Source organism: Mytilus trossulus, chromosome 7 (genome assembly GCF_036588685.1).
Source record: "Mytilus trossulus isolate FHL-02 chromosome 7, PNRI_Mtr1.1.1.hap1, whole genome shotgun sequence".
NCBI lineage: Eukaryota > Metazoa > Mollusca > Bivalvia > Mytilida > Mytilidae > Mytilus > Mytilus trossulus.
The window spans coordinates 16,291,505-16,309,125 of record NC_086379.1 but is presented as its reverse complement, the minus strand read 5'-3'; the positions used below and the strand labels follow the sequence as shown (position 1 = coordinate 16,309,125).

At 32.5% G+C, this 17,621-nt stretch overlaps 1 protein-coding gene across 1 annotated transcript; it reads left to right on the top strand.

The window, feature by feature from the left end:
• The first annotated feature begins 246 nt into the window (after positions 1 to 246).
• LOC134726204 (uncharacterized) lies at positions 247 to 17,123 on the top strand. Its single transcript, XM_063590604.1, has 8 exons — positions 247 to 1,229; positions 7,235 to 7,367; positions 8,839 to 9,159; positions 10,154 to 10,369; positions 11,006 to 11,068; positions 11,500 to 11,537; positions 12,649 to 12,837; positions 17,031 to 17,123. The coding sequence occupies exons 1-8, from the start codon at positions 708 to 710 to the stop codon at positions 17,121 to 17,123; spliced, it is 1,575 nt and encodes a 524-aa protein (XP_063446674.1). The 5' UTR covers positions 247 to 707.
• Positions 17,124 to 17,621: the final 498 nt, after the last annotated feature.

Here is a 17,621-nt window from a genome sequence, read left to right as displayed (position 1 = left end):
CTGAATAGTATAAATAAACCGAATGCAGTGGTGGCTAATAGTGTGGAACGAACAGCCCAGTTTAAAGTTTGACATGCGGTCGAGACTGTAGACAGTTTTTAGTACATCTATTAAAATATTATTTACTTATTCGCATTTGTTACGGTTCATCGTGTCCATGTTATAAATCAATTATTTTAACGTTTTTCAAATTTACAGTAATTTTAAACCATATTTTATATATGACTTCCTGTTGTAAAATTTAAGGAATGTTAGGTGACTTTAATACTGGTGATTTGATACGAAATAGTGTCAAAAGATTAGTTAATATTTCCTTATTTATAAGAGCGTACATGCTTCTACATCTAAATTTTACGTTGTAAGAAGATTTAATGTCCATTTAAATGTGTTTTATATATCAGATATATTCAAATGTTACCTTTTGACCAGGTATCATAGTAACATATATATCTGACATAAAACAAAGTGATATTTCCCTTTTACACGTAGTTGGAGAATGATGCTCCATTTCAACAGGGAAGACGGTATTACTTCCGTGTTTCGTGAATAGGTAAAGCCGACACGTGTAGGAACATTTATTTTCTCCGTTTTGCGAATAGATAGAAACAACACTTAAAAGTACATTTCTCTTCTTCTTAAATGTGCAACATATAGTGAAGTGTTTTCATTTTCATAACGTAAACTTGAAAAGGTATTTCAATTCAGCCATGGAGTTTTCAGACGTTGGAATATTTTGTATGTTCTCCGATGGAAAAGACTGGGCAAACTTCTTGCAAGTGAAACTGGCTGCGGTTGGAATTTCATCAAGTGTAGAAGGTTTGGAAACTGATCACACACAATCAAATTATGCTGTAAATGTTGTTCTGGCAACACCGGCCATTTTAGATATTTTAGAAACGGACAATATTACAGCAATAAAAGCGGATGGTTCCGTGATGGTATTACTAGGAGTTGACAAGGATGAGCTTAAACTTTCATTTGCAAAACATAACTACCATACAATAAACAAATGGGAATACTTTGAGACTAAACAGACTGAGGAATCCGTATCCGAACTTGTAGAATGTGTTCAGTTAAAGTTGGAAGCGGCCATTAAGTCATCAAGTACCCCTGCGTATGATTTTTTACCACCACCACGTCCGTCACAAGCAAAACTACGCCACGCAGAACCATCAGAATTTGTCTCTTCACCAAAGCTTCAAGTTGCCACAACAGATGAATTCGACAAGGTACTTTTTTAATATTCATTATAAACATTTCTTCTTGAAAAACAATAATTATCACATTGCTATGTATGGTACAATTTGAATAGTATTGTTAATATCAAAACAATGCTTTGTAAATGTAACAAATAGTAATTGGATAATAGTAATACAACTATCAACGTTGGATAATCATAAATCGTGGATGTTTTTTAAATGCGTAATAGTAAACCAATACTTTAGGTGTCCAACAATGTATACATTTACTATAGACATTTTTGCAGACTTTCCACGAAATCAATTTAAATATCAACAATTGATACAAAAAGTGCATAATATCTAGTATTGTAATTTATAAAGAGATATGAACAATTTCAAAGAGGCTCATACCTCATGCCAAATTAATTTTTTTTTAACATTGAAAACGTTATTCCGAATATAAAAAAATGAATTGCTAATTACCTGCATGATTTTGTTCTGCACACACTCAACATTCATTTAATGAAAATTTCGTTGACATTTCATTGCAACTAACTTAGCAAATTTTGACATTTTCTTGGTCTAATGAAAATGATCTGCTACCTTTTAAAGTTTTGTGTTACCTAATTATATGATAAAATTATATACACAGATAGACAATATTTTATTGCAACTCTTTTAGCAAAATTACAGTACCCTGATTAATTCAAACTGCTGAACCGCTGCTAAACCGGTATATTATAATAACAAAGGTTTCGATATCTCAAAATTAGTATATTTTGCCTATTTCGTGAGGGATTTGACAAGATTTGGTATGATTGCCAATGAGACAAATCTCCACAATTAACCAAATGAAACTGAAATTAACAAAGATATGTCACCGTACAAATAGTGTTTGTACTTTCTGGGGTGCGTTTTCATAAATTTAATTTATAACAATATAGCAGCGAGTGTTAACATTGTTATTAAATGCTCTTACAAAATTACAACAAACAGTACCTGTTATATTTGTAAACTGAATAACATTTGGGGACACACACAAAAAAAACCAATAAAAGATATATTCAAATATGTATTCAACATAACTAAAGCTCTTCACCAAAATGATAACAGGAATATGCCTTGATCATCGTATAAATGTGAATAAAGCAAAACATTACGTATAAATCTTATTCGAATGATAAATAAACTCATGATAGATACCAGGATTTAAATTTTATATTAACGCAAGACGCGCGTTTCGGCTACAAAAGACTCATTAGTAACGCTCGAATCAAAAAAGGCTTTAAAGGCCAAATAAATAAGATTTATATTACATCAATTCATTAACAAATATCAATCAATGATGTGTACAGAACGCATTTGCATTCCTGATTCTTCCTGACTCTGTATGAATTCATTCAATTGTAATAAGTAAACAAAATCTTACTTTTTTTTAATATTTGACCAGAGTGTAAATGAATAATTAGGATACCTTTAACGGTAATATTTAAGTGAAAAAAGTATAACTATATATTTAGCAAGACAATATGTTGATATATTCGATCAAACATTGGACCTCTGAACGAGGAAATTAAAATTATGTAATCTAAAGATATGACAGTATTCCTCGAAATAAATCATAATACTTCTGCATAACAAAGTTTTATTTTTTCCTAGTAAAGCTTTTCCAAGAATAAATAAACCTGCTGATTTACTGCTGCTTTCAGGCTTATTTAGGTTATGCTAAAAAAAAAAAGGTACAAACAGATAAACTGTTCTATAAATTAAAATGTTATGCGTGCTAAATAGAACCCCAGAACACGATCTGGACATAAATAAAATAATTCAAATCAAATCATATCATATCATGTGTGTGCATGTATATTCCGTACTAAATTATAATACTGGTACCTTTGATAACAATTTTTTTTTCTTTTTAGCCATGGCATTGTCAATTTATTTTCGACTAATACGCTTTAATTTTCCTTTAGTATCTTTCGCCTCTCTTGATAAATCACAAATTAAATAAAACAGACATATACAACTAGCAGATAATTGAAAGAAAAAAATGTTTACTGTCATTTTTCTTTTTATTTAAAAAAGGCTCATTTGTTTTGTGGTAAACATGTTCATATTCATGTTGATTCGATGTCATTTTGTTATACTATCATTCTTCTTTTTTATTGAGGAATACTTTGTTTTGTAGTAAACATGTGCACGTGCTCATTTTGATTCGATTTCATTTTGTTATATCCGGTTTAAACATTTGCGCCTATATTACATGTTTTGAGATATATGATAATACAATAAGCTTAAGTAATTAAGACATTAATATCTAACATTGAAATAGTTTATATAACAGGTGTCATAAAACATGCATATATTGATATCATTAAAAGTGGAAAACAAACTTCTTTCTCATCAGATATTTGTTTTCGAGCATGTCATTATTGATGAATCGATGGTAACGGATGTTCTAGTGCCTTCGACTTTGCCCTGAGATCTTTTGCCTCTTTGATACTATAAACGCAAAACTGAGTCCCTTGTTATTTGATAATCTGTCACTGATTCGTCACTAATGAGACATCGATCGATCAAATTGTAAAACAATTACATGAGCTGTATTATTGCATCATTTATGTAAAGTTGCACATTTAGAAAGAAAATTACAAGCTTTTATTGTCACTTTAAGTGTTAGTTCATTATCTATTATAACTATTTGCAGTTTTTTTCTGATAGATTTTATAATTTAGACTTCACGTAATCACTTGACTTTCGTTGGTCGTTAACTTTTCATTTTTCTTCTTATCTTCAACAGTTTGTCCAATTGTAATTATTAATCTTACATAATTATTGTATGGAATATCAGTTGTCCATGCTCTACGTGTGCTTCTTGTCGGAGGAAATACATGTCCACCAGTAGCAATCGTTGATCCTGATTTGCAACATTTCACATATACAGTACTATGAAACTACAATACAAAATGTTTTGGAAATGGGTGCTTGTTCCTCTATTTAATATGTATTTGGTGGCAATCATGGCGACATTAGTACATCTATACAAACGATTCTCATTTAATGAGGATCTGAAGGACATATGGCTGCATCAATAGGACATATTGAGATTTCATTTTTTTGTTCATACGAACTGCTTTACATTTGCTATTTAGGGGCCTATTGGAGCTGACTTCGCTGTATGGGTTTTGTTCTCTGTTGAAGGTCCTTACGGTGAACTATAGCTAGCTATTATTGTCAGCGTCTTTTTGGTTTCTGTTGAAGAGTTGTCTCGTTGGCAATCATACCACATCATCTTTTCATATAGCCAGTTGTACCTAGAAAGTATATTAGACATATTTACAAACATCTTCTTTGTACCTTCAAGTTGAAACGTTCTGTTATTTAAAGTTGTTGCTGATGAGTAGACCCTTACACGGTCGTTAAGTTAACAAACAACATTCAACTAAAACTGTATGGACAATAAAAAAAGCTTTCTTGCAAATAAATGGCCAATCTAACCGAAATAAAATCACAAACATCTTGTTCTGGTGGATTATTATCTCAATACCTACATACTTCACACCTTCTTTGCTTTATATAAACAGGAATGATATATGAATGGTTCACATATGATATATTGTACGATTCGGATTAATTTCAAAAATTTTGGTGAATTCTTTTAAATCTTGAGGGAAATGTGGGAAGCAAAGTTGTCCGAAACTAAACTTATCGGGCGCTATCTTCTCTTAAAGTTAAACAACTCAAAGATAGATTTGTCAGTTGAGCGACACGTGCTACTAGGAACCTCTTCTTAACGCTCTTGTGTATACATACTGACTTTTTTTGAAATTCTAAATGCTCTTCAACTTCGTATTTAATTTGGCTTTTATAATTTTCTTTTATTCGAGCGTCACTGATGAGTCTTTTGTAGACGAAACGCACGGCTGACGAAAATACAAATGTTCTTTCCTGGTATCTATGATGAGTTAATTTAGATTTAATTTTGTTTTTTTATTTCATTTCCTGTCGGTCTTATTGGCGTATACCTCCTTTCATTCCTTTTAACGTATTTCAACTCTTTTGTATCAAACTGTGTATTAAACCTTTTCAATATCTCTCGACACCGACTAATGACACCTACAGTTTACAGGTAAAATGGATGGGTCGTCTCAAAGACACAAAAACATCCCGATTCTCGTTGCGTAACATATTGGATTGGCGGTTATATACTGAGTTAACTATATATAGCTTCAGAATATATATTAACAAAATAAATAAATAAATATATATATATCTCTATCATATAATCTTCTTATTTTGTATGTATTTAGAAGAAATTTCATGTTGAATGATAAAAAAAATTATACTGCAATCAGTATGCATCCCTTCAATTTAATGATTATGTGAGTCTTCGCCAAATATTTGCCGCATGCTAGTAATGATCGTTGGTGTAATAGGTTTTATGAAATTTTTCAAAATTTGTAAAAAATAATTACTTTCAAGACCGTCCGTCCGTCCGTATCACACTTGTGAACACGACCAACTTGGTGTTTTTTCACCGAACTTCACCTTAGTTGATGTACATATTCAATTTCTGGAGCGAAAATCACATAATGATTGTTAAAGTGGAAGGAAAATATCACATCTATTTTTCATCGACGGACTTCTCCGCTTCAAGATATCTTGTGAGAGTTGATGTTTTTCCTTGATGAATTTTAAAAAATATATATAATTGACTTCTCATTTCAAGGTTACAACATTTAAGAAGTGCATTTTTTTTTGTTACATAGTTGCGTATGATATTAAATTTATATTTTAAGTTGTTGGTTTATACTATAGAGTTTGTTAAAAACATTTCAAACTCTTTTTGGACAAGAAAACAACATACCTTGTCCCTCCGTCGTAGTGTCCTTCCCCCGTTCCTGAAAATGACCTTTTGGTTTTACAAGAAGTTGATAAAATTGTTGATTTTTTTATACTCTGCCATTTCTATATTTTGTTTAGTTTTCATCGGGTCAATATTTTTTTTCTCTATGTTCAATTCCGGTATATAGTTTTGGTTATAGAATAAAAAAGAAAAATGTGCCAAAGAGACAACAACCCGACCATAGAGCAGACAACAGCAAAAGGTCAACAACTGGTCTTCAATTCAGCGAGAAATTCCCCAACCCGGGGGTGTCCTTCAGCTAGCCCCTTAACAAATATATATACTAGTTCAGTGATAATGAACGACATACTGAACTCCAATTTGTACACAAGAAACTAAAATTAAAAATCATTCAAGACCAGAGGCTCCTGACTGAGGACAGGCGCAAAAATGCAGAAAACTTAATCGAGTGATTGGTGAATACAGAACTGAAGTGGAACATCAAATTGGTGAATTGAAAAGTATTGAGGACATTATGGAGGCACCCAAGGCCAAAACTGACAGACATTGTGGAAACATGTGCTGCCCTTGTCAACAGACATAAAACATTGTTTGATTAAATATTTACTAACATAAAACGTGCTTTTTCCAAATTTCAACAGGACAGCTAAAAGCTTAACGTCTTAAAACATGAAATGTGACTTAGATAAATTAAAAAATCCATGTCATTTAGACTCTGTAGGAAAGTTGTATCATTGTCAATGAAAGCAATAAAATCAATAATGATCTCCCTGTTTTAATTTTTGAGACGACCCTTCACATTTTACCTGTCGTAGTCGTTCTCAACTGTAGGTATCGAGAGATATTGAAAAGGTCTATTATGAAGACTATTATCATTATTGAAAAAAATATATTTGTAATCGCAAATCTGAAAAAGATAAATAACTCATCAATTGGAAAGGGTTTTTTTAGAAAGTGTGGACAATTTTAGAGCACTTTTTATAGTACTTACATTGTTACGAAGCTTTGTAATATAAATCGGTCTTGACGTTTTGTCCCATATAATGCAAGTCAGGAAGACACAAATATAAAAACAGGTACTTAGTTTTAACCTTTTGGTAAAGTCTTTTGTTAATATTGCGTGTATTTTTCATGTTTAATAGGAAGTGTTAAGTACGAACCTCTAACGTTTCATTTTCTTTTCTAGGTCGTTGAGGTATTCATTCTTAGCAATAGAAAAGGTTCAAATGAGATAGAGATCACCTTAAACAATTCAGGCGATCTAGTTAATACAAAAGCAGTGCTTGATGACAAAGCATTATACCAGATACAAATTCCAGGTTAGAAGTTATTATCTCACAGATTTTCAAGAAATGGTTGTTTATCAGAAACTATAACTGCTGATTGTTGATCAACGTATTTAACCCCATGGCATAGTAGTAAGATATGGGGGTATATGTTGTTATAAATGTATAATTGGCATAATTTTGGATGCAAATCGTATTCACAAAACATTTTGAAAATGTGTGTATTATTTCAATTGCTAGTAGTTTTGCTATTTCTTCTTTTAAATATCCATCTTGAAAACCATTAAAAAATTGGATTAAACTTTATAAGCAAATAATTACAAATTCGTATGATATATAAGAACCCCCGCATCGGGATTTTATTGTGTGTACTTTTATGTGCGATTTGCTAATATCTATTTGCGATGGAAAAGAGGTAAAGTGAGTTGTCACTCAACTAAAGCTCCTTCATTTACCAGTCCTAAGTAAGGCACTCCATAAATATTAATAGTTTCTCTAACCATAGAGTTAGAGATAAGAAGATGTGGTATGAGTGCAATTCAGATGTATGTCTAATTTCAAATTAGTTTCCTCTGGATGGAGTAGTGTGATGTCACGTGTGGTGAAACAGTCGAGCATGCCTGACGACGTCACATATTATTTAAGACATAGCAAAGAGAAACAAATTTTACCACCAAATCGGTGCAATGAAATATAAGTCCTCTCGCGACAGCTAATTTTTAAAAATACTAATCCTATTTATGTTGGCGTTTGTTTTCGTTCCTGTTTTTTCGGTGATTTTCATCTTATAGTTGATGTTTACTAGCGTTTTTCATCATTGGGTCGATGCCACAGCTGGTGGACGTTTCATCCCCAAAAGTATCACCAGCACTTCGGTGTTGACATGAATATCAATTATATTGTCATTTTTGTAAATTTTATGTCACAAATTTGAATTTGTCGAAAAACAAAGGATATTCTTACCCTAGGAATAGATTACCTTAACCGTATTTGGCACCACTTTTTTGGAATTCAAATTCCTAAATGCTCTTCAACTTTGTACTTGTTTGGCTTCATAACTATTTTGATCTGAGCGTCACTGATAAGTCTTATGAGGACGAAACGCGCGTCTGACGTATTTGATTATAATCCTGGTACCTTGGATAACTATTTACCTCGGTTTTAGTTTGTAACCCAGATTTGTTGTCGCTTAATCTTTTTATTACTATTGCACATCGGTGTACTACTGTTGAATTTATTTGGCAGAATCGTTTATAAATTTGAAACAAATATAAGAGAAACTTACTTTAACTATAAAGGTTTATTATGTTCAATCAGCTGTTCTCTGAAATGAAAATAATACCACACAAATTACGATTAATGAGGATTGGGCTGAATTTTTCGTACTGCTAACTATGTAAACTCGTATCTTACTTTCTTTTGGTTATATCAAATCAGTCCTTTTTTATGACTTTCATCAACTCGTTATCGTTTTATTTAACTGGATGGCGTGTTATCTTTTCAGAAAACACAGAATTTAAAGAAGACTGCCAATTCGTTGCCATAGATAATGATATCCTAATGGGAACAGGCAGCATTCCAAAATTAGTGGAAGTAACTGACAATGTTTTTTATTCTAAATCTGTGCCGACCAAAATAGACATTATCAGAGAGACGTTAGGTTTTGGAAATGATCCAATTCCATTGGTTTGTCAGATGCTGGGTTTGTCTCATATGGAAGAAACAGATTCACATAGTGAACTCTTAGATAAACATGTTACCATTCAGTATAAACAGATAAAGGACCAGGAAGCTTCAGATGATTGGAAACCTCTGATCAATGATGGTAACCCACTAACTTTATTTAGCCAAATTACTGTATTAAAGGCATACTGTTCATTGTATAGTATACAATTTATCAAGTCTTTTCATTTTAAGATTTAATATAATACTACTGTCAAATAAATTATATAGGAACTCATGGGTTCATGAATTCATTTCAATTCAATTTATAAAGACATGCATGATGTGTGACGGATGGGAAACCTCGATACATGGACAAACAGTAAACGAATATCTCGTTTGATTATATAATTTCAATTCAATATTATAACATATTAAAATTTGACGTAAATTAAACTGTTAATCACCGAAATAAAGAGCCATTACTTAGTTTTTAAATAACTATATGTATTAAGAACAAAAATAAATAACGAAACATGTTCACAGTAATGAAACTGTTGAGAGAGAAAATGCTATTTTAAACAACCGTATTTTTATTGTTTTGTATGTGCTTGTGATCTATTGTAATTACACAATATCAAACGGCAATCAAATCCACTGACTCACCTTTCCCAACGTTTTAAAATGAAAATGAGCTCTAAAATCGATTGAATTGTAAAGATGAAAATTCACACTAACTAAGATATCCAAACCCTAGACAGTTTGTTAATAAATAAATGAAATAATTTGTAAAAATCAGTTAGATACTTTAAGAGATCCTTCATTCGATATAGTTAAAAATGTACAAAGCATCTATAGTTGAATAATTTACATAAATACAAAACTTTGAATTTTTCGAAAGACTTAGGATTCTCTTATCTCAGGCATACATTACCTTAGCCGTATTTGACACAACTTTTTGGAATTTTGAATCCTCAATGCTCTTCAACTTTGTACTTGTTTGGCTATATAAACATTTTGATATGAGCGTCACTGATGATTATGCAGACGAAACGCGCCTCTGGCGAACTAAATGATAATCCTGGTACCTTTCATAACTATAATCCATGACATTTACAACCAGTCAACTTTCTTAGCATGTATTTTTGGTTTTCTAGATTGTAATTTAAGCCATTGTCCAACACTTTTGCATTTTGCTGCGGAGTACAACTTGAAGACATTGGGCTCAGAACTTCTGAAGCTCCCGGAAAGTTTAGATGCCTGTTTTGCTATGAATATGGACAAAAAGACCCCTCAGGCAATAGCTCAGACCAATGAATTTCCTGAATTCGCTCATATGATTAGAAGTTTCATGAAAGTAGAAACACTAAAAGGTTAGTGAAAATAGGTATAATTATATACTGTTTAATTTTTGTATATTAATTTACTATCATTATCATCATAATAATACATTATATACGTATATGTACAATTAGTACATATGCATACGAGAAGTAGAAAACAAACTTACAACATCGTGTAAAAAAAGAACACACCAACAGACATAAAACAGTACACAAAAAGTAAAATAGAAAAAATACGAAATAACAAGGAAAATTCAAAACGAAAAGTCCTTTATCAAATGGCAAAATCAAAAACTTTTAAATACATCAAACGAATGGAAAACAACTGTCATATTCCTGACTTTGTATAGACATTTCCTTATGTAGCAAATAATTGAGTAAACCTGCAGTTACTTTTGTTTAAAATGTTTCGAGTCACAATTTATGCAATAGTATTATCAATTTGTGCTGTATCAGTCCTCAAAATATCTGATCAATTGCTTTCCCATTCGTTTGTCCATTTATCGACAAAATAAACTCATCAAAGATACCAGGATTGAAATTTTGTATTTGCGCCAGACTCATCAGTGACACTCGACTCGAATAAAGTACAAAGATAAATAGCAAAGGACCAAAAATTGATAACAGTTTGGCCAAATACATATTTAATTCAAAAATTTATTTTAGGAAATATACAGAGGAATAAAGATAGCGGTATTGTCGATGATAAGAAACTTCCAACAATACCAGGTCAGTAGAGTATACTATTGAATTATTCCAAGTATTGATGGTATAGTCGGTAGTGCATTATTTGTTCCACAGGAAATGTTTAATTCAAATGTATTTCACTTATAAAATACACAACTTTCACAATTATTTCCATTCATTAATTCCGAAAATCGTAACGGCATAAATCTCACCGCTTGATTTGCGTCAATTGTTACAACAATTTTAGAAGTGTATGCATTATCATATTACTCTGATAGATTGGTTGCTGTTTGTCTTGCGTTCATGCATGTTTAACACGAAAATGTTCTTTATTCATATTTTTTAGCCAAGTAGAAGACAGTTTATTTTCGACAAATGAGTTTGAATGTTCCATTTTTTGGGGGGGCCTTATATTTTGCACACCACTCCCATTCAGAGCCACGTTTATGCAAAGTATTTCTATATTCTTTCAGAATTTCAAGAAGAAATTGAAAACAACGGAAAAGAAAGGGTAAGTGCTTAAAAGAATTAGTTTTACTGATTCCCATAGGTGTTATTTATTTATGTACTTTCTTGGTGATTTCTTGATACCGTTTAATGCTCGTCCCGACGAAATGGTTGTTTGTGAAACCAAACATTTGAGAGCAGGTACTTACTCATCTCTGCTACAGTCATGGAATTCGGGAGTTAGATAACAGCCTGTTCATTAGAATCATGTGTGACTGTAGAGTGAGAGGTTTAGCTTGCTATAATAAAATTAACGGTACCAATTTTCCTGCACCAGATGCGCATTTCGTGTTTAATCCACCATTTTCTACATAAAGAAATGCCTGTACCAGCTCAACAATATGACACTTGGTTTTTTTTTTTCACTCGTTTGATTGTAAAGGGACTTTCTGTTTTGAATTTTCTTTATAAAGTTCAGTAATTTTGTTATTTTACAGTTTGTGGATTGCTTCTTTGTGAACTATCACGTTAAAGATGCGACTATAGTCGTTATAGTGTCGGTATGGTACAAAGAAGGGTTCATATTCATGTGTCGGTATGGAATAAAGAAGGGTTCATATTCATTTGTCGGTATGGTATAAAGAAGGGTTCATATTCATGTGACTATAGTCGTTCTAGTGTCGGTATGGTATAAAGAAGGGTGCATATTCATTTGTCGGTATGGTATTAAGAAGGGTGCATATTCATGTGTCAGTATGGTATAAAGAAGGGCTCATATTCATGTGTCGGTATGGTACAAAGAAGAATTCATATGCATGTGTCAGTATGGTATAAAGAAGGGTTCATATTCATGTGTCGGTATGGTTCAAAGAAGGGTGCATATTCATATGACGGTATGGTACAAAGAAGGGTTCATATTCATGTGTCGGTATGGTATATAGAAGGGTTCATATTCATATCGCATAAAAAAAAATCATTCTGATAAAACTACTGGATGTTTTGAACATATTAATTTGCAGCAACACAACATTCCATTAAGTTTTACGCTCTTTGTATAAGTTTGTCGATTGTGCGATCAGTATAAACTTTAAAACTCGACAACTTTATGATTTTTATTTGTTTGTTATCTTACTGATTTATGTATCCTTATATTGCTTAAATTTCAATTTATGTAGAAAACTTCTTCTGGAGAAAAACCTAGCCTTTGGTCACGATTAAAAATACCGACAATTATGAAACAGAAGAAAAAGTCTCCCAAAGCTGAGGGTAGAATGCATAGTACCTGCTCGACACAAGACTTGCATATGCAATCCAGTACAACCAATCCTATTGAGGGAAGTAATAATGAAGCTAAAAAAATAGAGGCAAGTTTGCATACAATTATGGCACAACGATAACACAAAATGTTCTAAAATATCGTATCCAAATAAGCTGTCAAGTTCATTTAGTAAGACGTACTGTTCCTATTTTTGTGTATTCAAAATGGTCGCATTGCAATAAGACGTGTCACGGTACTTGTCTATCCCAAATTCATGTATTTGGTTTTGATGTTATATTTGTTATTCTCGTGGGATTTTGTCTGATGCTTGGTCCGTTTCTGTGTATGTTACTTTTAGTGTTGTGTTGTTGTTCTCCTCTTATATTTAATGCGTTTCCCTCGGTTTTAGTTTGTTACCCCGATTTGTTTTTTGTCCATGGATTTATGAGTTTTGAACAGCGGTATACTACTGTTGCCTTTATTTAAGCATACCAATGGGACAATCGTAAGTGGACAAGAACCTGGTAAAACAAAAAACTACAAAAAGAGTGTATACTAAGTAGCACACATAAAACTAAAGAATGAGCAACATTACCTCTACTAACACAAGGATGAACTCCGGTGTCCCTAAAGGGTAAACAGTTCTTGCTTATGAGTGACATCCGTATTGTTTCTTCTGTTCTTCTTATCAAAACGTTTAAACGTGTTTTTTTTTGTTCTTCTTATTATAACGTTTAAACGTCTTATATAGGGATAAGGCATCATATATTTTTAGAGAGACGAACGTCGAGTGTGTTCGCCTACGTCCTTGACAAAAATTTACCAACACATAACAAATACAGACATTCATTATAATATTAAATCGATATAAAAAGCAATAAATGCAATTTCGTAATTTAATAAGTTATGGATTCTTCAGAACATCACTTGATGTATAGTAAATCTTGGTCTGGGCTGGTACGAAACAGATGTGATTATTAACAGATACTTGGTACTAGTATACATCAAAGAGACAGCGAAACAAATACCAAAAAGATGTATGGAGCTGGCATGTCAGTTAACTGCTAGAAGTCTGTTGTTATTTATGTATTATTGTCATTTTGTTTATTTCCTTTGGTTACATCTTCTGACATCAGACTCGGACTTTTTAATACGCGTATCGTTATGCGTTTACTTTTCTACATTGGCCAGAGGTATAGGGGGAGGGTTGAGATCTCACAAACATGTTTAACCCCGCCGCATTTTTGCGCCTGTACCAAGTCAGGAGCCTCTGGCCTTTGTTAGTCTTGTATTATTTTAATTTTAGTTTCTTGTGTACAATTTGGAAATTGGTATGGCATTCATTATCACTGAACTAGTATATATTTGTTTAGGGGCCAGCTGAAGAACGCCTCCGGGTGCGGGAATTTCTCGCTACATTGAAGACCTGTAGGTGACCTGGCTTCTGCTGTAGTTTTTTCTACGGTCGGGTTGTTGTCTCTTTGACATATTCCCCATTTCCATTCTCAATTTAAAATAAACCAACAATAGGCGGATGTCTACACAATATGTCAATCTTTTAAATCCGGTTCTAAAATAAAGTGAACAATTATTTATGCATACACAATAAAAATTCTGTTATTAACCACGATTTACCCAATGAAAAAACAATACAAAGAGGATAATGTATGTATATATATAGAGGTTAGGCCGTGTTCACATTGACCTAAATTCGGTGTTGTGTTAGTGTAACTCACATGTAAACTAAACACAATTGCGTTCCCATTGATAAACTCAATGTTCACATGTAGTTTAAATCATGTTTTACCTACACACAGTCGATAGTCAATGTAGGCCTTGTGTAGGTTAAGTGTACACAAAACTAGGCATTTAGGACATTCGTTTTATCGTGTATATATTTAAGGAGGAAACTATTTTTGAGTAAAATTGATATTTTTGTTAATTATTAGTTGCCTAAATTTTACAGATTTTTTTTTGTTAAAAAAAAAATTAACGTACTTTATTTACCCCTAATCAAGACTCAAAGCAGCATCATTGCCGAACCCATAAGGCAGCAACCAATTGATTTTCTGGGGGGGGGGGGGGGCTATTATAGTTGAGTATAAAACATAAAGGCAAGGGGTGGGGTGGTGAGATATGGATTTTGTTTTGGAAACAAAAAATGTTTCCAGTTTTTGGCCCTGAAAAAAAAATGTTTGTTTCACCCTCAGCTGCCACTATATATAATGCTAAAATTGATTCCGACTTGTCACCAAAATTTGTCCTGAAAAAAATCAATAGCTCACGCCCCCTCCCCCCTCTACAAAAAATGAAGTAAATAGTTGCTGCCTGATTCATTTGAAAAGGTCTTCCCGAATCGACTTGACGTACACAGAAATATTCATCACTGGTCTTTACTCAAAAAACGATTCACGCATAAATGCATGACTAAGAAAGTGTGAGGTAAATGATATGTTTGTCTAGTATCTCAGTTCCGTTAAATAACACGTAAAATAAATTTAAAAAAACGTTACCCTATTCCTTTAACGAATACTCCTTGGAGAAGAAATACCATTTGAATCGAACAGAAAAGATAAAAATGTAGTGATCCCTAATATCTCAATCCTTTTTTTTCGGCTGTAGGCACGCTGTTGCAGCTAACGTTTTCTAATGCGTTATCGAGACATCTCTAGTATATTCAAACTACTGCAAATTATAAAAATGTCTTTCATAAAGTAGCAACCATTTAACTTAAAAAAAGGGTTAATTTTTTTTTATCTGAGTCAGAGTTTTTTTCGCGCGTACGTTTTTATTTCTTTTTTTCGATGCAGGTGATCAAATACTTTTTTCAATATTTAACATTATAATGTATGGGGAAACTCTTGATTCAGAATAAAAAAAATTATCATCTGTATGACCATTTTTTTTTTTTTATCAAATTGGGGATCGGAATATTTCCATTCCCATCCCCCACGCCACCCCCTTTTGAAGTCAAATGGTTGTTCCCTTACCGCCAGAAAAAATTTCCAAAAATTTTGAATTCAGTTTTACGCAATGAACATTTAAATGACATATAGTTTACAAGTGGGAACAAATCTTATGTACAGGTAGCTAAACAAGGTGTTTAGATGTGAACAAATGTAATGTGAAACCAGTGTACACTACACTAAACTAATTGTAAACATGTTTACTCTACACGGCGTTTGGTGTGAACACGGCCTAAGAAACTATTAATTTAAGAATTTATGTCAGTGGTATCGAGGGGTGAGATAATAACTACAAAAATGAGATATAAAAATGAATTAAACTGTTTGTTCGGTCAGTCACTCTGTCTACTTCTTTTTGCAATTCATACGAATTAGATTAATATCGAATTACGAACGTTAATTGTCAAAAAGAAAGTAAAATCGCAAAAATACTGTCATATTCCTGACTTGGTACAGGCATTTTCAAATGTAGAAAATAGTGGATTAAACCTGCTCACCAGCCATGGATTGCCATAACTCGTTTTGTGCTGAAGTCTGGTGTACCAAAGCATCAGCCTAATATCGTTGATTAGTTTGACAACCACTCAAATGAAACTGCTGATCGACGTTTCGTATCTAAGGGAAGTTCCAGTCCAGACGTCAGAACTTTTGTTGGACATTTAATATCGCTATTATGGCAAATTTTACCGGGTTTGTAGTAACATGCGCAATACTAGGGTTCTCACATATAACGCATGATCTTCTTTCTCTTCCGGATCACCCGACATCATCCCCATTGTGTGATGGGGTTCGTGTTGCTCAGTCTTTATTTTTTAATGTGTACAATCAATTGTCTGTTTGTCCTTTTCTTTTCTTTTTTAGTAATGGCGTTGTCAAATTATGTTCGCCTTTCTTCTCCAATTGAGTGAAATATAATTTTCGGAGAGTTGTGTTACAAAAATTTGTTTATCACTTAAAATAAGTTTTCTGTGTTTCTAACACACATATTTGCTATTAATGCATTTCCCTTAATTTTGTATGAGAAAAATATTCATTTTAGGTGCACTTGTATGCAAATATTCCCGCAATTGTTTTACCTGATAATAGGAAAAGACGTTTTCCTTATGTCACATCAGCTGTATATATCTAGAAAACCTGTAAGGAATTTTTGGTCCTCGATGTTCTTCAACTTCATACTGTATTTCCCCTTTTTGCCATTTTTTTATTCGAGCGTCACTGGTGGAGACTTTTGTAGACGAAATGCGCGTCTAGTGCAAATACAAAAATCCTGGTATCTATGATGCAATTATTTTCATTGATTTTTATTTTAATGAATTAATTTCTTTTCTTCCAGGATAATGCTGCAAACGAACCAACCACAAATTCATCCGAACATCACTTGATACATAGTAAATCATGGTCTGGACCTGGTATGACAAAGATGTGATCATTTATTGTCTGGTTCGACGCCTCGTGACATTATTGTGCAGCTATATACGGACCGTGTGCATTATTGTTTATAAATTATGTACTCAAAAATAACGACAATACGGAAAGAGAAAACAAAAGTCATATAAGCAACATTTTTAAAGTGAAGGTATGAGTGTCACTCTCTGATACTCACCGGTACATCCGTTTTGTTAAAAGAAATTTAGTAGACTGTGAAATATTGTTACAAAATAGTGTTTTCACTGGGCATTATAACTATCAATTTTAAGTATACAAATATTTTCTGCAGAAAGTATTAAATCATGCAAATCAACAAAGTTATCTTTTGTTGATATTGCTCACTGTTTCATTTTCCTTTTTAAGGCAAAATATTTTAATTGAATGATTTCGTTATTGTAACAAGGAAATATTACACCGGTTTATATGGATTCAAAATTAATGTATTTTTTGTTTGTACAATAAACCACCAGATACAGATAAAAAGATAGTTATTTTG